Here is a 22,477-nt window from a genome sequence, read left to right as displayed (position 1 = left end):
AAGACATTTCTCAAAACCAGAGTATGATCAGGGTGACTTTTGAACACTGGAAATAAATCATGTACTCATCCCGCCAGTAGCCCCCATGGCACTCAAAATTTCCCTGGAATTTTCTAGATAAAGGTTATTTTTCTGTATTTAGTGCTCTAACATGAATTATCACGTGCATGAGAGTCAAATGGCTTATGTGTACAGTCATAGTCACATAACACCATGTTGCAAATGGAAGCAATCCATGTAGACTGAATCATCATTTTTACTTTTTTAAGACTTGAGGCTTGATAGTCAGTGTAAAAACAGGATGTATTCCCTGGACTATATGGATGACTTTTCTCAGTTTTCTTTTCTGTTCATTAACATCATTAAGTGGCCATTAATCTGTTTTGTTTTGTTAACGCTAGAAAACAATATGGCCCCAGGTTGAAGAGGTGAGATGATGCAGGCAGGAGGATTATGTGTGTGCCTGAAAGTGTGTGTGTGTGTGTGTGTGTGTGTGTGTGTGTGTGTGTGTGTGTGTGTGTGTGTGTGTGTAAAACGGTGGCTCAGGGACCAACAGCTGCACCATACATTCACACCTCTAATTGAAGGCTGTTGCATCACATCATCTAACTAGAGACATCATTATCAGTGTTTCCACCAGTGCATACAATGTCCAGCTGGGTGAAAACAGTAGCCAGCTGGGGCCTTTTTTGTTGTTTTGGATGCGAAGATGAGAGGGGGGGGGTGGGGTCTATCACATAAACATAAGGTTTAAAGTAGAGGGTCAACTTGGCCTACTGTAGTATAAAAATAAAAATACAATTAAAAGGAAAATAAAAATGTCTTTAAAAAGTATAGTAGTAGTACTAGCATACTGTGCTTGTCACTGTGGACAGACAGAGCAGATTAAAATATCTGGTTCTACATGTTTACATTTATGCAGTTTGAACAGGTGTATTGATAAAGTTTTGGCTTTTTACTTATGAAGGTTTTATTGCACTTACTTACAGTAACTACAAGTTTTACTTCACATTAACTCGGGTAATCTTCAGGTTATTTGTTTCACGTCACCACTCTGCCGCGATGCCCCGTGTGCGTGCGCACATGTGCAGTGCTGACAGACGCACGCACGCACGCAAATCAAAAAAATCCTGCATTATGAAAACCTTAGTGAGCATTTGGATCGATGTCCATTAACTTTTGTTTTTAAAAAATGTTAACACACCATGAAACTACAACTGATACAGATTCAAAGGGAAAAGATTACATTTCATTACAGTGATAAAGGCAAATAAGGGAAACAAACTAACTCAATAAACTGCAGTTAGTAACAATCCTGTTCAGCAAAGTCATGTTAAGACGGAACTTACTTTGCCAACCTTAACTTCTCATGTGGAAACTTTGACCCACTTTGATGATGATCTTTTTGTTCACAGTCACTGAATAACTATGTACTTCCCTCATTTTTCTCGCGATAGCTACATCATCGAACACACATCAGTCACGTCAATAAGTGATCATATCACCGTTCATAATGCTAAAGCACTCACTGTCCTCAGTTTAGTAGTAAAGTCTAAGGCTGGTTCAAACTGATATAGTTAATCACAAAACTAGGTTTGTACCAGGACTGTTTTAAGTTAAAGACCCCCTCTGATGAAAATCAAGTTTTCAATCTTGTTAACATCCATATGATGTTTTGACTGCATATTTCCACCTTGGAACTGCAGTGAACCAATGACTCAACTGTCTTGAAAAAAACGGCTTCAGACAGCCAGGGATTCATACATCATAACTATGGAACCAATCCTGTCAACTTGCAGGGACAGGTAGCGGGGCTAAAAGTTAACAAAGAGTGTAAAAATTATGCTAACTACCGTAACTGTTCTGATACGTCTGGTAGTCGCTGATTTGGTAACAGACTCAGTGTGGGTCTGACTGAGGCTCAAACATCTCTGATGTTTGTCGTGACAATGCATCTCTTAACAAAGAGGCAAAAAAGTGGAGACAGCGTTGTAGGCAGTGGTCTGCAAGGTGCTTAAATACATTGCGACATGTTAAAAAAATTCTGCAATATTCAAAATTTAAAATTCTTTCGTTTGGTCTAATGGTAGGGTCTCAGTAGAACTATTGCCTAAACTGTCCCCACGATTTCCGGTGGTAGTGCTCTGTTTCATCAGTATCCGTAAGGTTTCAGGAAACCCACACGAATATGAGCAAAATTATTACGAAGTACGGACAGAAAGGCTCTGACCACATCTGTGTCTAACATTGATCATAAATGAGCCTTCAGTCTGCTATGATTAATTAGTCATGGTTCCACAGATTTACCAAACATTTACAAAGCCAAAACCAGGTTACAACAATGCTTGTAAACGCATCGCACACACATGCGCACGTGCACGCACACACACACACACACACGAGTCATTAACAATCTTTGCTTGTTCGTTTGTTGTATAATCAGTTGGCCATTTCTGATTGGGCAACACTTATGGCAATGCAAAAGAGGTTGATAAATATTAAGGCCCTTCATAGCAGCACATATGACAACAAACAGCCGATGCATTGAGGATCTACCAGGATTATTAGGTATGATATGAGTACTTCATGAAGAACTTATGTTTTTCTAGGAAAACTGAAATTGTTCATACTGTACATGGTTTCTTATGGAAATAATAATTCATATGCAAATGCTAATGATGAGAATTGCACTGAATTGAAGAAAATCAAAAACATGGAACCAGAAGTTACTATCAACAAGACTGATGTTGTGGCTGACATACATCCCTGCTATGAAATAGATAACTTTAACTACATACTGAAGAGCACCCCTTCTGTTATATGTGTATTACTATATGTTTTCCTTGTACTTTTGTCTGTTATTACAATATGTGGAAATCTTCTTGTTATAATCTCCATAATTTACTTCAAACAGCTCCACACACCCACAAACTACCTGATTCTCTCTCTGGCTATGGCTGACCTGCTTGTTGGGATTGTAGTTTTTCCTTTCAGCATGGCGTTCTCTCTCAGCTCATGTCTGTATTATGAAAGTTTATTTTGCAAAGTAAGGGGCAGTTGTGATATATCACTCAGTACATGTTCTATTCTGAACTTGTGCTGTATTTCTATTGACAGATATTATGCTGTGTGTCAGCCTCTGACATATAGAACTAAAATTAACCATTGTGTTGTTGTGATCATGATCCTGGGGAGCTGGGGTATCTCTGCTCTCATTGGAATTGGTGTAATAATTGCAGGATTAAACAATGAAAAATGTGAGGAAAGGTGTTTAATCGATGTTCTCATAGCAAACACTATTGGACCTATTTTATCATTTTACCTCCCAGTGATCATAATGCTCTGTATCTACCTAAAGATTTTTCTTGTTGCTCAGAGACAGGCACGCAGCATCCAGAACACAACCTGTCACAGCACAAAGTCTGGAGCTGCTGTCAGTAAGATGGAGAGAAAGGCCACAAAAACGCTGGCTACTGTTTTGGGAGTTTTTCTTGTATGTTGGACTCCTTTCTTTTTATGCATCACCTTTCTGCCTTTTTCTAATAATCCAGTACCAGTTAATGTGATTGAGACTCTTAATTGGCTTACATTGTCAAATTCAATGCTGAATCCATTTATCTATGCTTTCTTTTACAGCTGGTTCAGATCAGCTTTCAGAATGATCATTTCAGGGAAAATATTCCAAGGGGATTTTGTTAATGCAAAACTTTTTTAAATTATTGATTGGTGTACTCATCAGTATAATTAACACTGGCACCATGCATGACTCTCACAGTTGATGTGTTGGACAATATCTATGAGCTGGTTAAGTGTCTGAGATACAAACACTGGTGCTTCATAGGGAGCTGTCCATGATTGCAGTCATGTAAATGAAAAACACTGCCTTACTTGCAGTATTTGCAGTAGAGGCATGTATGTAATCATTGTAAAATATGGTATAAACAAACTGTATGCAACATTTCTAACTCCTGGAACCTATTGACATAACTGGACTTGGCATCATAATTATAGGAACAAACCAAGAACAATGTGCCGAAACATGTGCTGTGATGGCAAATATTATGGGATTTTATCTACCAGTGATTGTAATGCTCTGTATCTTAATAAAGACTTGCCTTGTTGCAGAGAGACAGGCACACAGCATCCAGAACAAAACCTGTCACAGCAAAAACCCTGGAGAAAGGCCACAAAAACTCTGGTTACTGTTATGAGAGTTTTTCTGATGTGTTGGCTTCCTTTTTTCCTCTGTTTTACCTTTGAGCTTTTGAATCATGTATCAGTGCCAGTAATGCATCACTTTTCTGCCTTTTTCTAATGATCCAGTACCAGTTCATGTGATTGAAACTCTGGAAATCTGTTTTTGACTTTTTGATGAGAATACAACACAACTCTCACTCTGGTTATACAGGCACTGGATAGCTCGTAGCAGACCTATTCCAGGGGGATTTTGCTAACTCCATGTTGAACTGACTTACTGTTTGTGGTGCAGAAACAGACCACTGAAAAATAATGTTACAGTAAATGTTGACATATTAAAAGTGAATATTCACAAAGAAATTGTCTCAGTTCACTGGAGTGCACCTAAGAATCACATACATATATGTGTTCATAGAAGTATAAGCTACATGTGTAAAATACCTTAAAAAGGACTGTGTAAAGGCAGTGTTAGTCTTTAATTTAGCAAATCCCTTTATTGTATTGTAAACAAACCTCAAGGCTCTAACTCCTCCTTAGAGCTTATCACAGACTCATATCACTGCCTGTTCCACTTAATATCTTCCTATGCTTCCTGATTAGCCACTCTGTGCCCAACATACACCAGACTTCACACAAAAAATTTTAAGTCATATTAAATGATCCGAATCAGCCCCATATGTATAGAGACAGGGTTTTCGGTCACAATAAGTGTTAATGCACTTTAGTCCTTAAATCCATTATAAGAAGAGGGGACAAATGGTTTTTGTATAACCACAACTTTTATGTTGCAATAACATACAGAAAATATATTTTCTTAATTTCTCAAGTTCTGAAAGTAGAACCGATATCCGGTTCATAAAAATTTAGCCCTGGGTCCCATTTAATACCAAGTTTCGGACTTGGAGTTGCTGAGCCTCATCCCAACCACTTTACACTCCGCTGCAAACTGCCCCAGTGCACAATGAAGGTCCTAGTCAGACGAGGCCAACAGAATCACATCATCTGCAAATAGCAAGAAGGGAAGTCTGAGGTTCCAAAATTGGACACTCTCCTCCCCCCTGCTGCGCCTTGAAATCCTTTCCATTTAAATCAGACAGGATTGGTGAGAAGGGACAACCCTGGCAGAGGCCAATACCCACCAGAAATGTGTTTGACTTTCTAATGAATAATACAACACAACTCTCACTCTGGCTATACAGGAACTGGATAGCTCGTAGCAAAGACCTCAGAACCCCGTATTCCCACACTGACACACACAAGATCCCCCAAAAATCCCATTTTTGTTACTTCCTGAGTTACAGCACTGAATAATGGCCAAAAGTTTATTTGCAGACCATTATGATGTCACAGTGAAGTTGACCTTTGACCAATTGGATATAAATTGTCATCATGTCATTATTTTATCCAATTAGACATTTGAGTTAAATCGTGATAATTAGCTCAGTTATGGCTAGAAACATGTTCTGTTAGGTCATAAATCTTGACCTTTGACCTTAGAGAATTCACCAAATTCTAATCAGTTCATCCTTGAGTCAAAGTGAATGTGTGTGCCAGATGTAATGAAATTCTTTCTGGACGTTCCTGATATAGCGTATTCTAAACAACACGATGTCACTGGGACCTTGAACTTTGACCTTTGCCTATGGAAATCTAATCAGTCCAAGTTTGTACCAAATTTCAAGAAAATCCCAAAAGGTGTTACTGAGATAACCTGTTCACAAGAATTGGATGGACAGAAAGACAGACAACCCAAAAGACATAATGACTCCGGCCACAGCAATCGCCAGTGGGGAGTCATAAAAAGCAAAGGGGAAAGGTAGTACTCTTGTCTCCATCTGCGGGAAAGGCAAAGTAAATTTAAAAATGATTCACTTGAGAACAATACAGTTTTAATTACTTTGTTGTTTTGATTTGTAGCTAGCAGTCCGCCATTTTGTTCGGGTCCTTCAGAAAGACTTGTTTTCAGCCAAATTACTCAACATTTTGGTGATATGTTTTAATGCAACTTATATTTTGATTGATTGATTTATGAATATACTTTTTTATGTTTTGTCTGTATGTGTGTTTAATGTTGTGTCTTGCTCTAAATTACTTACTTTCTACTTTTAACACTTTTGACTGGGAGACTTTTGGTATAATCTCCCTGGAAAAAGATCATAGTATATTTACCTAAATGATAAATTAGTAATTAACAATTGAAAAGGATTTAAAACATTAATCTCATCGACAGTGCAGCATGTTGCTATAGCTCTGACGTCATCAGGATAAAAAGCCCTACATCTGATTGGACAATGTGGGATTGTACTGACCATGGTAATGAAAAAGGACTTGATAAAAGTCAAGGTTGTGCACAGAGGCACAGTAAATAAGAACTGTCGTGGGCATTTAAAAGGTATGATGTAAACTGTCATTGTAGTTTTGGATTCATATAGAGTAAACATATTATCTTCAATATTATTAATAATGATTTGAAATCTGATTTGCAGGAATCCAGAAACATGACACCAAGAGTCACCTTCAACCGCACTGATGATATCCATCCATGTTATGAAATAGATAAGGTCTCTTACATACTGATAACTAAACCTTCCACTGTATGTGTTTTATTATATATTATCTTTGGCTCATTATCTGTTGTAACTGTATGTGGAAACTTTCTTGTTATAATCTCCATCATTTACTTCAAACAGCTCCACACTCCCACAAACTCTCTCATCCTTTCTCTGGCTGTGGCTGACCTGCTTGTGGGAATTGTAGTCATTCCTGCCAGCATGAAATTCCCTTTGAGCACTTGTCTGTTTTATGACAATTTAATTTGCAAAGTACGATTATGCTTTGACATTACACTGGGCACAGCTTCTATTCTCAACCTATGTTATATTTCCATTGACAGATATTACGCAGTGTGTCAGCCTCTGACATATAGAACTAAGAAAAATGTTCATGTTGTGGTCATGATCCTGGCGAGCTGGAGTGTCTCTATTTTAGTTGTCATTTGCTTTGTAATTGCAAGGTCAAACCTAGCAAAATGTGAAGAAAAGTGTTTCCTTGAGATTCTACTGGAAAACATTTTGGGACCTATTTTCTCATTTTATCTCCCAGTGATTGTAATGCTCTGTATCTACATAAAGATTTTCACTGTTGCACAGAGACAGGCACACAGCATCCAGAACACAACCAGCATTAAGTCTGGAGCTGCTGTCAGTAAGATGGAGAAAAAGGCCTCAAAAACTCTGGCTATTGTTGTGGGAGTTTTTCTTGTATGTTGGACTCCTTTCTTTTTGTGTTTCACCTTTCTGCCTTTTTCTAATAATTCAATATCACTTACTGTAATTGAGATGCTTAACTGGCTTGCACTGTCCAATTCAATGCTGAATCCATTTATCTATGCTTTCTTTTACAGCTGGTTCAGATCAGCTTTCAAAATAATCATTTCAGGGAAAATATTCCAAGGAGATTTTGCTAACTCCATGTTGAACTGACTTACTGTTTGTGGTGCAGAAACAGACCACTGAAATATAATGTTACAGTAAATGTTGACACATTAAAAGTGAATATTCACAAAGAAATTGTCCCAGTTTACTGGAGTGCACCTAAGCATCACATACATATACATACATATATGTGTTCATAGAAATATAAGCTACATGTGTAAGATACCTTAAAAAGGACTGTGTAAAGGCAGTGTTCGTCTTTAATTTAGCAAATCCCTTTATTGTATTGTAAACCAAACTCAAGGCTCTAACTGCTCCTTAGAGCTTATCACAAACTCATATCACTGCCTGTTCCACCTAATATCTTCCTATGCTTCCTGATTAGCCACTCTGTGCTCAACATACACCAGACTTTATATAAAAAATTCAAGTCATATAAAATGATCTGAATCAGCCCCATATGTATAGAGACAGGTTTTTCGGTCACAATAAGTGTTAATGCACTTTAGTCCTTAAATCCATTATAAGAAGTGGGGACAAATGATCTTTTATAGAGTGATCACAAAAACAACAAATACCTACTTATTCGTATATAAAGTGAGATTTGATCACAAGTGGTCACTCGAGACATTTGGACACGCATTCTAATGGCAGGTGTGAACTGACGTGCTTGGAGCTGCCCACTTGTGATCGGATCACTGAAGACGCATGGTAATTTTAGGTCTGGGCAGGGCCCAAGTTGCAAACTCCAGCCCTCATCTCTCCTTGTAAGTCACAAGTATAAACATACACAACGTGCCAAAGCTAACAACAATAACCTCAAATAAGTACTTCCAGTAGCTGCTGATCAGACCTCCACAATGTTCAAGAGGAATTTTGGAACTTTCTTCCAAAATAACTACTTCATATTCTTAGGATGTCTGGTGTGAGCAGCTCTCTTCATCTCATTCCACAGCATCTCTAATGGGTTAATTTCAGGGCTCTGACTGGGTCACTCCAACTAGGGATGGGTATCGTTAAGATTTTAACGGTATTACTACTTCTATCGATACCACTGATCAGTACTTTAACAGTTCTCTTATTAGGGATGGGCATTTTCAGTAATTTCAATATTCGAGTACTCTCATTACCTCATGAATGAGTACTTGATTACTCACAAATTTGTGTATATATATATATATATATATATATATATATGTTTTTTTACGTAAAAAAAGAAGAAGGTCCGTGTCCGAGGGGAAAGACAAGCTTGTGGTTCTGCTTGTGTTTCCCGTCAGACACGGACCTTTCCGACCAAGCCTACTGTTTGGCCGTCCGAGAACGTGATATGCAAGTTTAACACATTTTTTGCACTGCACGTTATTGTTGTCTTTTTTATCAAAGTATTTCCAGACATCATTTTTCCTGATCAAGGCTGCCATGGTGCATGTGATGCCAAATGAGTTGAACTATTGTAGCCAAAAACAACATGTGCGCAGGTGCGCGAGTATTGAAACGCTACTCGAATAATGACGTCAACAATGAGTACTCAACCCATCCCTAGTACCCATCCCTAACTCTTATTGGTACTTTTTGTCACTTAACCCCACCCCTGCCATAGACACTAAGAGCAGGGTCTGTGTGTGTCTGTGTACTGCACGGTGCTCCAGTGTATGACACAGAGCTGCCCCAGCCAATCACACAGAGGGTCAGAGAGAGAGAGAGACACACAAAGAGAGAGAGAAAAAGACAGAGAGAGGTCTCTCCTCTGTGTTGGGAACAATGAAAATGCATCATTCATAGACAAATGTCTTAATCAGAAACAGAGTTGGTGAGATAAAATGCGCCATAGAAATTTTATGTTGCAAAAATAAACAGAAAATCTATTTTCTTAATTTCTAAAGTTCTGAAAGCAGAACAGATGATGGGCCCCGGGGCCCATTTAATACCAAGTTAAAGACTTGGAAGTGCTGACCCTCATCCCAACCACTTTACACTCCACTGCAAGCTGCCCCAGTGCATACTGAATGTCTTAGCCAGACGAGGCCAACAGAATCACATCATCTGCAAATAGCAAGAAGGGAAGTCTGAGGTTCCAAAATTGGACACTCTCCTCCCCCCTGCTGCGCCTTGAAATCCTTTCCATTTAAATCAGACAGGATTGGTGAGAAGGGACAACCCTGGCAGAGGCCAATACCCACCAGAAATGTGTTTGACTTTCTAATGAATAATACAACACAACACAACTCTCACTCTGGCTATACAGGAACTGGATAGCTCGTAGCAAAGACCTCAGAACCCCGTATTCCCACAGTGACACACACAAGATCCCCCAAAAATCCCATTTTTGTTTCTTCCTGAGTTACAGCACTGAATAATGGCCAAAAGTTTATTTGCAGACCATTATTATGTCACAGTGAAGTTGACCTTTGACCAATTGGATATAAATTGTCATCACATCATTATTTTATCCAATTAGACATTTGAGTTAAATCGTGATAATTAGCTCAGTTATGGCTAGAAACATGTTCTGTTAGGTCATAAATCTTGACCTTTGACCTTAGAGAATTCACCAAATTCTAATCAGTTCATCCTTGAGTCAAAGTGAATGTTTGTGCCGGATGTAATGAAATTCCTTCTGGACGTTCCTGATATAGCGTATTCTAAACAACATGATGTCACCGGGACCTTGAACTTCGACCTTTGCCTATGAAAATCTAATCAGTTCATCCTTGAGTCCAAGTTTGTACCAAATTTCAAGAAATTCCCTCAAGGTGTTACTGAGATAACCTGTTCACAAGAATTGGATGGACAGAAAGACAGACAACCCAAAATACATAATGACTCTGATTGATTGATTCATGAATATACTTTGTTATGTTTTGTCTGTGTGTGTGTTTAATGTTGTGTCTGTCTAAATTACTTACTTTCTACTTTTAATGTCCCTGGAAAAAGATCATAGTATATTTACCTAAATGATAAATTAGTTATTAACAATTGAAAAGGATTTAAAACATTAATCTCATCGACAGTGCAGCATGTTGCTATAGCTCTGACGTCATCAGGATAAAAAGCCCTACATCTGATTGGACAATGTAGGATTGTACTGACCATGGCAATGAAAAAGGACTATATAAAAGTCAAGGTTGTGCACAGAGGCACAGTAAAGAAGAACTGTCGTGGGCATTTAAAAGGTATGATGTAAACTGTCATTGTAGTTTTGGATTCATATAGAGTAAACATATTATCTTCAATATTATTAATAATGATTTGAAATCTGATTTGCAGGAATCCAGAAACATGACACCAAGAGTCACCGTCAACCGCACTGATGATATCCATCCATGTTATGAAATAGATAAGGTCTCTTACATACTGATAACTAAACCTTCCACAGTATGTGTTTTATTATATATTATCTTTGGCTCATTATCTGTTGTAACTGTATGTGGAAACTTTCTTGTTATAATCTCCATCATTTACTTCAAACAGCTCCACACTCCCACAAACTCTCTCATCCTTTCTCTGGCTGTGGCTGACCTGCTTGTGGGAATTGTAGTCATCCCTGCCAGCATGAAATTCCCTTTGAGCAAAAAAAATGACACAGGGAATAAGTATTGAACACATCAAGAAAAGGAGGTGCAAAAGGGCATGGAAAGCCAAGAAACCAGCTGAAATCTCTCAGTATTTAGAAAGCAATCCTGCCCCTATCAGTACAAATTAATATCAGCTGGTTTAGTCCTAATTGATGGCCTATAAAAAGGTTTCTCATTACCAAGGTGTCACACAATGGGCATCTCATGATGGGTAAAAGCAAAGAGCTCTCTCAAGACCTTTGCAACCTTATTGTTGCAAAGCGTACTGATGGCATTGGTTACAGATGTATTTCTAACCTTCTGAATGTTCCAGTGAGCACCATTTGGGCCTTTATCCGGAAGTGGAAAGAACATAATTTCACCATAAACCGGCCACGACCAGGTGCTCCTTGCAATATTTCTGACAGAGGAGTCAAAAGAATAAATCAGAAGAGTTGCCCAAGAGCCAAGGACCACTCGCGGAGAGCTTCAGAAAGACCTGGAATTAGCAGGTACAGTTGTTTCACAGAATCAATAAGTAATGCACTCAACCGCCATGGCCTCTATGCACGCTCACCGCGCAAGACTCCATTGTTGAAGAAGAAGCATGTTGATGCTCGTTTAAAGTTTGCTGCAAGACATTTGGACAAGCCTATGAAATCCTGTGAGAATATAGTCTGATCAAATGAGACCTCTTTGGAGACTCTGGATGTCATAGCACACACCATGTTTGGAGGAGAAATGGCACTGCACATCACCCCAAAAACACTATACGAACAGTGTCGTGGGCAGTGGGAACATCATGGTGTGGGGCTGTTTTTCAGCATATGGTACCGTCAGACTTCAGATAATTGAAGGAAGGATGAATGGAGAAATGTACCAAGACATTCTTGATAAGAATCTGCTGCCATCTACTAGGATGCTGAAGATGAAACGGCGGTGGACAATTCAGCAAGACAATGATCCCAAACACACAGCCAAGGAAACTCTCAATTGGTTTCAGAGAAAGAAAATAAAGCTGCTAGAATGGGCCAGTCAATCACCCGACTTGAATCCAATTGAAAATCTATGGAAAGAACTGAAAATCAGAGTTGGAAGAGGCCCCCGGAACCTTCAAGATTTGAAGATAGTTTGTGTGGAAGAATGGGCCAAAATCATACCTGAGCAATGCATGCGACTAGTTTCTCCATACAAGAGGCATCTTGAAGCTGTCATTATCAACAAAGGCTTTTCTACTACTAAGTATTAAATAAATTTCAGTAAGCGTGTTCAATACTTTTCCCTGTATCATTCCACTTTATTACACATAGCTTAATTTATGGACATATATGTTTTGATTTCTTTGTATGTGTGGATTACTTGGGTTGTTACCGACATCTTGGTGACAATTTCATGTCAATAGCCCCATTAGAAATACAGTATATTTACTGAGAAAAATGTTGACGCGTTCGATACTTATTTTCCCCGCTGTATATACGGGCCGCAATTTTTCCCATATTTTCGTTCATGTTATGTCCTCAAAGTGCTGTGAATAATGTAATGTCAAGTAATAATTTTGCATAATCTTCCCTGGACTTCAGGCCGTGGTGGAAACGCAGACAACAATGAGCCACAGGAACCTTTTAGTTCCTGAAGACCCTAAAGTTCAAGGTACATTTTTGGTAGTTTTCCACATTATCCATATTAGTTATCCAGATTAGCATGTTGACGACTTAACATGCAACTCTTGATCTGGAGTTTTTGGCTTCTTTGTAGATTTAGGATGAACACTTTTTAGGGTGAACCCCAGAAGTGGGGATAATTTCCAGATATGAATTGCTTCCCTTTTTAGATTTATAATGAAAGAATGTTGAATTTTACACCAGCTTAGAAGAACAGAAAACTCCAGACTCATCTCAAATCATCAACAATTTTTGGTGTTAGATCAATCAAATCCAAGTCAGATAGTTTCGCAAAAACTTATTTCAAGTCGAAAAAGTTAGCTACACTACCCCCAGACTAATGTTTCCATGGTGACAATTAGTGACACCCCTACCTCTGTCCCTAAGGGAGTTTATAGTGGAAAGAGAAGTTTTAATTCATCTATGAATTTTCAACTATGTGAACTGTTTTCACTCCATCTGTCTCCAACACCTGCAGTACACACTGAAGTAGAAAATAAATAATTTGACACCAGTGAATTTACAAAAAAAAAAAAGTTCATTTAAAAAGTTAATTTGAAACAGTTAAAACAGACTCAAGGACACACATGTATATTATTATTCATACCACATGCAAACAGAATGTTGTGTACCCCATCTGATTGGACAAGAGCTGTTTGTATTATTATTCATTATGGTAATTAGGTGGAGGTTGATCACTTAAATATCAAGTTCAATGTTCCTGCACAGTGGCACAGGACACACATCCAGATACATAGAATATCTTGAAGTGTATGGTATGACTTCAACTTCATATATTAGAAATCTTTAAAGTTTTTGTTTTTTTTACATCTTGTCTTTGTTTGCCATTTAAGTATTTAAACTGTTTTCTCAATGTAATTGATTATTAATGGAAAATTGAATTTGCAGGAATCTAGACACATGGAACCTGAATTGACTGTCAACGAGACCTTCACTGTTAGTGACATACATCTCTGCTATGAATCAGATAATGCATCATACATATTTACAAGCAACCCTTCAATAATATGTGTATTATTATTATATATTTTACTTGGTTCATTGTCTGTTGTCACCATATGTGGAAACCTACTCGTAATAATCTCCATCATTTACTTCAAACAGCTCCACACTCCTACTAACTACCTGATTCTCTCTCTTGCTGTGGCTGATCTGCTTGTGGGAGTTTTAGTTTTTCCTTTCAGCATGGCGTTCACTGTAACCTCATGCTGGTATCATGAAGATATATTTTGTAAAGTACGAGGCAGCTTTGATGTTACACTGAGCACAGCTTCTATTTTAAACTTGTGTTGTATTTCTATTGATAGATATTACGCGGTGTGTCAGCCTCTCACTTACAAAAGTAAAATAAATGATCGTGTTATCCTGATCATGATCTTGGTGAGCTGGGGACTTGCTGCTCTGATTGGCATTGGCATTATAATTGCAGGTTTTAATCAAGGAAAATGTGAAGAAAGTTGTTTAATTGATGCTCTAATATCAACCACTCTAGCATGTATTTTTTCATTTTATATCCCTGTCATTATAATGCTCTGTATCTACTTAAAGATTTTCCTTGTTGCACAAAAACAGGCAAACAGCATCCAGAGCACAACCTGTCAGAGCAACAAGTCTGGAGCAACTGTCAGTAAGATGGAGAGAAAGGCCACAAAAACTCTAGCTACTGTTCTGGGAGTTTTTCTTTTATGTTGGACGCCTTACTTTCTCTGTATTGTCTTTCAGCCTTTAACATACAGTATAACGCCAATTGCTGTAATTGAGACTCTTAACTGGCTTACACTGTCAAATTCAATGCTGAATCCATTTATCTATGCTTTCTTTTACAGCTGGTTCAGATCAGCTTTCAGAATGATCATTTCTGGGAAAATATTCCAAGGAGATTTTGCTAACTCAAAACTCCTTTGACATTTTGTTTCGAATGCTAATACCATTTTAATTTGAGTACAATGATAAAGTTTAATTTCACTATTACTATTCACTGTCTGAGCAAAAGTCATCGTATATACACCAGTATTTATTTGTTAAACAACACTTAGTAGTAAAAAAGTGAAATAAACACTGTTTTTCATTAGTTTCAACACAATATCCCTACCCCTAACCATGCAGATAACAGATATGATTAGAATCTGTACAGACTATTTCACCAGCCTAATTTCTTCAGGCAGGGCATTTATTCTGTGGCTCTGTGAAATACATTGTCTTTTCATATATTGTCTTTTACCTCAACATCTGCTGAAACAGGAACTCCCTGCCTTAAAGTCTGCATTATATACAATCTAACAGGGAATCAGGTCACAAATGTGCTTATATCACTTGAATGGTTTTGCTGATGCTATCACCTTTGACAGGTCAGCTTGTGTGTCTTTCACTAAGCAGCCATATCACACCTATGTTGAAAAATTAATCAAGTGACATCAATTGATAAACACACAAAATACTTGTTCTCAACTGCCAACTGTCATTATGTACCTTCATATACAGAGCCCATAATTTATAATCGTTTCTTTATGGTCTGACTCTCACAAACACATACTGGCTGTGGCAGTCAAAAAGGAGGACACACATTTACAGTAAGTGAAGGCCACATTTACTGCACATGTGGACAAGTATCATCCTGTTGCTCTACAACACCTAGAGCCTTGCAAATTCGTGCATGTGAGTGAACAAAACTATAAATTAACATTGATTGTAAATTATGTCGAAATCTTGTGCATGGGAACCTCATAGCAGTAAAGTGTGTCTCACACCCATTAGCATAACGGTAACAAGGTTCTGTTTAACTGAGAGGGCAAGCTTTCTACTCTTTGATAATTAACCAGGAATAACTGACTAGTTAATGTTAGCTACCTGTTGGCATATGCTATATTGACTTGCTATAACATCAGATATGGCACCCGTCATCATGTCTGTAGTGCAAGGGGACTATCTAACTTAAATCTACAAGCAATTGGAAGCCGACAGCTAACCTTACTTGCTGAGTAATAGAACAATTTGCATCACACACAGTCTGTATTTGTCAGCAAAGATTCTCTTCTTTCTTAGTCACAGTCTGTCTGGTTGTATACACTACAGATATGGCACCCACCACCTTGTTGAGAGTTAAAGCCACTCACTCTATGCTTTCCAGAACATCTGGGAAGATTAATAAAAACTGATGTTAAAATCATGTGAACGTCGGCTTTAATACACTCATTAATACACTCCTAAAGACTTGGTACTCTCACCTTGAGTCCTCTCTCGCGCTATGATCCTCTCCTCTACCGGGACCTTCCACTTGTGGCTGAGAACTAGGCCTACTTTCAGTCCTGACACATTAACCTTATCTCATCAGTAACGTGGATTAACTTTTTTCTCCCATACTAGAAGAACTAATGATGTCTCCATTCTGCACTGTTTCACCTGTCCTCGCAATTCTCCTCTCTTTTTAAAATAATCTGTGATTTGAGACATTTCTGCAAAAAAAAAAAAAAAAAAACATTCACGATGGGATGTAACGTTAATTTAGGGAAACTTTTCAAGAAGCTGGGTATGCTTGGATGTAAAAGAGAATAGAATAGAAATAGGAATAGAAATTCATCTGTAGGATTGCCACCTTTTATGTGAAAAAAGATGGCAACTGGTTTGGTTTTACTTGACATTACCGTATTTTCCGCACTATAAGGCGCACTTAAAAGCCTCAAAAAACGACAGTGCCCCTTATAATTCGGAGCGCCTTATATATGGATTAATTCTGGTTGTTATGGCTACCGTAGTCAGGAGCGTCACAGAGTAATACATGTGCTCCACCATAATATTACAGTGTGTGTGTGTATAAAGACCCCAAAATGGCACCTGTCAAGAGACACACTTACGACGCAGACTTCAAACTCAAGGCTATCAGTCACGCAGTAGAGCATGGGAATAGAGCAGCTAGGAGAGAATTCAACATTAATGAATCAATGGTACGGAAGTGGAGGCGAGATGACGAGAGGGATCCGGGCATGCTGGATGCCGTAATCACCCAACTGTTACGCTAACGTTTGATTTAGCGGTATCAGACTGTGTTTTTTTTACGTGTTACAACTGAACAAGGTTGGGAGTTATTGTGAATACGCTCATTAACATTTGAACAATGTTGAGAGTTATTGTGAACGTGTTTAATAAAGTTTGACTGACTGACTTATCTGACTGTTTTGTTTCGCTTAATGCGCCTTATAGTCCGGTGCGCTTTATATATGAAGAAAGTTTTGAAAATAGACCATTCATTGACAGTACGCCTTATAATCCAGTGCGCCATATAGTGCGGAAAATACGGTACATTATTCACAGCACTTTCATGATATATCATGAACGAAAATACGGGAAAAATTGTGTCCTGTATTGATTCAAATCCACTGCGTACTGAGAAAACAAGTACTATAATTTTGTCAGGAGGCGGAGGCGTCCCGTATCGATTCAATATAGGAAGAAGCATTTTATTTTCAAATATGTGACCATCCTGTATTGTATGGGACAGGTGGCAAGCCTATTCACCTGTTTGAAGAGCCGCAAAATCAGGTTACCGCCTCCTTCCGGACACAGAAAATCAAGCGCGTTTGTATTCTTCTTCTTTGGCAATTTTGGATGGCTCTGCCTGATGCACGGATTATGATACAGCGCCACTACATTGCCGTAGTGGCGAACAGCCGCAATTGCAATTACAAACGTCAAATCCACCAAGTACCAAGAAAACAAGTAGGCTACTAGAATTTTGTCGAGAGGTGGAGGCGTGAAAATTTGACGGAGGCAAATACATTTTTTCTTCTTTATTATGGTTTACCATGTTTTTATCTATAAAATAAGGAAAAATTCAAGGTTTGGTTTTTTTTTTGTTTTATGGGCTATTAACCTTTATTACACTGTACTAAAGCCTTTATTGGGTGACATTTATTATTAGCTGATGTCATGCTGATTCTGAATATGTGTAGCAAATACTGTATGTTTAAAAACACAAAAGGTATTAAACAAAAATATTGAAATATAAATGATGTTGAAGTTTGATGAAGTTTTTGAATTTTATTTTGGGTAAATTCGTAAATTTTATTTTTTAATTAAATATTAACTGAGTAATAAAATAAAATTGATAGATTAACCAATAAACAAATAATGGTTAGGTGCAGCCCTAACACACACACACACACACAGACACACGCACAACATACCCACATCTGATTGCATAACCAAATTTTCTGTTGATTTAATGAGATAGGGGTTTATAAATACTGTAACAAGTCCAATGGTTCTGAACAGTGTCATTCTGACTAAGGACACACACCACTATACTGAGGTGTTACTAGGTAAGGGAAAAAACTTAATTCAAAGATCAAATTAAATGAAAATCATGAAGCCTTATTTTACATGATTACTGACGTTGTAATTGTACATACATTCTGAACTAAATATCTTTTAAATGTTCTTAATATTATAGACTATTACTGCAGAGAAGCATGGAAGCAGAGCTGACTGTCAACGGCACTTACATTTTTAATGACATACATCCCTGTTATGAATCAAATAATGCAACTTACATATTTACAAGCAAACCTTCCATACTATGTGTTTTAGTATATATTTTCCTTAGCTTATTGTCTGTTGCTACAATATGTGGAAACCTTCTTGTTATAATCTCTATCATTTACTTCAAACAGCTGCACACTCCTACTAACTACCTGATCCTCTCTCTGGCTGTGGCTGACCTGCTTGTAGGAGTTTTAGTTTTTCCTTTCAGCATGGCATTCACTGTAACCTCATGTCTTTATCATGAGAATTTATTCTGTAAAATACGAGACAGCTTTGATGTATCACTGTGCACGTCCTCTATTTTGAACTTGTGCTGTATTTCCATAGACAGATATTACGCAGTTTGTCAGCCCCTGGCATACAGAAGTAAGATAAATGTTCACATTACTGTGATCATGATCCTGGTGTGCTGGGGTATCTCTGCTCTAATCGGGATTGCTATAATAGTTGCAGGGTTCAGCCAGGGAACATGTGAAGAAATGTGCTCAGTTGATGTTGTAATGGCAAACACTATGGGACCTGTTTTCTCTTTTTACCTTCCTGCATTCATAATGCTCTGTATCTACCTAAAGATTTTCCTTGTTGCTCGGAAACAGGTGAACAGCATCCAGAGCACAAAGTATGGAGCAACTGTCAGTAAGACAGAGAGAAAGGCCACAAAAACTCTGGCTACTGTTTTGGGAGTTTTTCTTTTATGTTTGACTCCTTACTTTCTATGCATTGTTTTCCAGCCTTTGTCTTATAATCCACCACCCATCCCTGTGATTGAGACACTTAACTGGCTTACATTATCAAACTCAATGCTGAATCCATTAATCTATGCTTTCTTTTACAGCTGGTTCAGATCAGCTTTCAGAATGATAATTTCTGGGAAAATATTCCAAGGGGATTTTGCTAACTCCAAACTGTTTTGATTTATTTTATGGATTGGTGAAATATCAACATGCCAATAAAGGTTGGAACAACAGACCAATACTTCCCCTCTCTGAAATCTGGTTCTGTTGGAGGTTTCTTCCTGTTAAAAGGGAGGTTTTCCTCTCCATTGTCATCAAGTGCTGCTCATTGTGGGAACTGTTGAGTTTCTCTCTATCACATTGTCAGGTGTTGACTTTACCCTGTAATAATGCATGTTATGATTTGGCGCAATACAAAATGAAATTTAATTGAATTAAAAAGTGTGAAATAGTGGATGGATAGTTTTTAGCTACCCATCTTAAACCCCACCCATTAGATTGGAGCAGGGTTTATGCTGATTTGCATGTAGCCCAGAATAACCAACCAATTCAGAGACCCCCAAGCCATGAGTTAATGTGTATGCTTTGTAATCTTTCCAGACCAAAACCCTTTTTACACCCAAATATGGCATATAAGCAGGTTTTTTTTAAGAGGGTGGGAAGTGAGGGCATTGAGGGGAGCAATCAGACGACTGTAGTTATAAATGAAAAATTTAGAAAAGCTGGTGTAACTATGGAACCTAATTTCTCGATACAGCCAATGTATGATTGGGAATTTGACAGATTAAAGGTTAACCAATAAACTACAAGCATTCAGTAACAAATATTTTTGTGCAGTGTAGATAGGTCAGTGACATCACATTTTAGCCATGCTAGTGGCGAGGGTCTTGGGATGACAATGTTGCAATGTTAGTAAATCCAAGCAGCATCAGTAGCATTTTAATTGTCTTCAATATATAATCTGTATGGCTGATAGCCAGCTTTCAAATATGAAGACTGACTGCTATCTTCAGTGTGAAAATACCTGATCTGACTGTGAGTCTTACACAGTAATTATGGCAGGGTTTTTTTTCTGTCACTGCTGTTGTTACTCAGCTGTTCTTGTTTTGTTTCAGTTTGTTACTCTGTTGGAACCATTTCAGACAGAAACATTACATAATTACCTATTAGCAATTATAGCGCCTTGGGGAGAAGCAGAGCTCATGTGTACCACCAGAGCAGTTAAGGGACCAAAGGCTCATTCACACCTCTAATAGGAGAGGCGTCAGGTTGCATAATATCATTGCATCAGACCATAAACAACTTGTGTTAAGATCTTACATAAGATTTTATGGCCAAATATTTATTGTTGGTAATACAATTGAACAGTTTAATGTCTGAATAAATCAGAGACATTTTCAGTAACTTGTTGTTCAGTATATACAGATTAAACTGATTACAAATCAGCCTGATTCGTGCAGTTCCATTATAGTTGCTAAAATCTTAAAAAGGAAAATCAATTGTTAACATCCATCAATTGTTAACATCCATCCATGTCTTAATTCATAAGTTGTGCCCATCATTTTACAGTTTATGAAAATCTAGGGGGCAATTACGAAATGTAAGGGATTCCATATGAAAACATACAGAACATAAAGAAACATTTAGCTCCAAAGTCATGATTAGGTAGGGAAATATGCATATTCTTTTGTATGTATTAGCAAAATGTTTCCTGACAATATAAAGCTTGATAAACATTTTTAGGGTCATGTTTTGACTACTCTTAGTACTTTGATTAATAGGTCATGGAAGGTTCTGGAAAGAACCTTGTTTTGGTTACTTGACATAAATCACTAGTTTAAATTTGATTGAAGCTTAAAGTTATGAATAAGTGTGGGTGTGACCCTAACCCAGACGCCCCGCTGTGCTAACGATGCTAACAGGAGCACATGATTGCCACTGTTATTAAACTGATGCACCAAAGATTCATCAACTCTAATGAAACCGCCTGGCCTAGACTCAAACCACCACATCAACTATCAAACACCGAACAAACAGCCGTCAAGAAAAGTGCAACAACTGATTATAGGTCTAAACAACATGAATGAATGGATGACGACACCTGATCACACAATCACTTGCATTTGCAGAATTCATCATCATTGACAATGGTCACGTTATCACACACAGTAGCTGCGCTTTTTACAACAAATGAGAGGTAACAGTTACATTGCTATAGATTTAAATCCCCGATACCCCTCCATGAAAAGTGAAAACTGTACTCACCCATTAGAAGTTCAAGCGTCGGGCCTTCGCTCAGCAAAGTCATTAGCAACACTGCTCAAGTCCAAATTCCTGGCTCTGCTGTTCTCTATTGAGAGCGTAGCCAACTCAGCTAACGTTAGCTTCCGGCTGCACGTCAACGTTAGCATTCGATGAACCTGATGCATGGTGAGAAAAAAGTTTCACCCTTTTAGCATTAAACTCATCCTGTTCTCTTCTACCGTTCCTCTCCTGAGCGCCGCTCTTTTTTTTTTTTTTTTTTTGACTAAACATTTCTCTGCAAACTGAATCGTCCATTTGCTGAAAATGCCCGTTTCTTCCTATCATGTTGAGAAAAAGACGTTGACGTCCACTCACGCAAGTTATCAGAAATGACAGGGCGCAAGCTCATTGGTCAATTTAGAATTTACCCGGAAACCCTTACTTCGTAACTTTTGAGAAGAATGTAAATCTATTAAATAAGTGATGGGTAGAAATAATAGTTATTTTTAATTAATTTAGTTTTGGAACATGTCAATAAGGGTAATAAAACTTTAAAAGACTATAACTCAAAACCGCAACTGCAGTTGGCACAAATATGCCATTAGTTTAAACAACCTTAATTCTGAATTTCACCATGGTCAATTCTCAATTACTCTTATACAGGTGATATTTTTTAACTAAGCAACTATTAATTAACTAAGCAAACAAGTTACTAGTTAAAAAAAAGTGCAGCCAGCTGTTGCAATGGTAATGATTGGCTTGCTAACTTTGTAACAAGTTAATCAGCCACAAGTGACACAGGTAATTACAAGCACAAATGCCTTCTGTCTGTAAGAGGTTTTCTGTCAGATATGACTGAAATGAGGAAGAAGTCAGCTTGACATTAGTTACTTGCATGTTGAGTTCTGTATCATCTCTGATCCAAGCATTATGTTGCATTACTGCCATCTACTGAAAAGTACTTGGTACTCCTGCATTTGTGACTTGTGAGCACTTAAATTGTGATGGTGATAAAAGTGTGTTTACTGTGTGCACAGTGCAGTATGTGTATCTTAACAACACTTAGTCATGAGTGGACACAGCCTTGCCCTAGT

At 37.9% G+C, this 22,477-nt stretch overlaps 5 protein-coding genes across 5 annotated transcripts in view; 4 read left to right on the top strand and 1 right to left on the bottom strand.

Annotated features, from left to right (window-relative positions):
* Positions 1-21,423, bottom strand: part of LOC147818636 (uncharacterized) — a gene marked incomplete at its 3' end in the record, with an annotated part of 33,946 nt that extends 12,523 nt beyond the window's left edge. The window contains exon 1 of the mRNA XM_087176311.1: positions 21,405-21,423. Coding sequence (XP_087032437.1) covers positions 21,405-21,408 — 4 coding nt within the window. The remainder of the gene's footprint in view (positions 1-21,404) is intronic.
* LOC111661563 (trace amine-associated receptor 1-like) lies at positions 2,714-3,715 on the top strand. The gene has a single exon (XM_087176236.1). The coding sequence runs from the start codon at positions 2,714-2,716 to the stop codon at positions 3,713-3,715; it is 1,002 nt and encodes a 333-aa protein (XP_087032362.1).
* On the top strand, positions 6,696-7,679 carry LOC111661562 (trace amine-associated receptor 1-like). Its single transcript, XM_023415180.1, has one exon. The coding sequence runs from the start codon at positions 6,696-6,698 to the stop codon at positions 7,677-7,679; it is 984 nt and encodes a 327-aa protein (XP_023270948.1).
* On the top strand, positions 13,762-14,802 carry LOC111661560 (trace amine-associated receptor 1-like). The gene has a single exon (XM_087176238.1). The coding sequence runs from the start codon at positions 13,768-13,770 to the stop codon at positions 14,770-14,772; it is 1,005 nt and encodes a 334-aa protein (XP_087032364.1). The 5' UTR covers positions 13,762-13,767; the 3' UTR covers positions 14,773-14,802.
* Positions 18,194-20,804, top strand: LOC111661559 (trace amine-associated receptor 1-like). The gene has a single exon (XM_087176237.1). It carries the CDS (start codon positions 18,333-18,335, stop codon positions 19,317-19,319), a length of 987 nt encoding a protein of 328 aa, XP_087032363.1. The 5' UTR covers positions 18,194-18,332; the 3' UTR covers positions 19,320-20,804.
* Positions 21,424-22,477: the final 1,054 nt, after the last annotated feature.

Source organism: Seriola lalandi, unplaced genomic scaffold (genome assembly GCF_002814215.2).
Source record: "Seriola lalandi dorsalis isolate HSWRI2012SDOR001 ecotype SW California unplaced genomic scaffold, Sedor1 jcf7180002054544, whole genome shotgun sequence".
Lineage (NCBI taxonomy): Eukaryota > Metazoa > Chordata > Actinopteri > Carangiformes > Carangidae > Seriola > Seriola lalandi.
The sequence above is the reverse complement of the archived record's forward strand: the minus strand, read 5'-3'. Positions and strand labels throughout refer to the sequence as shown.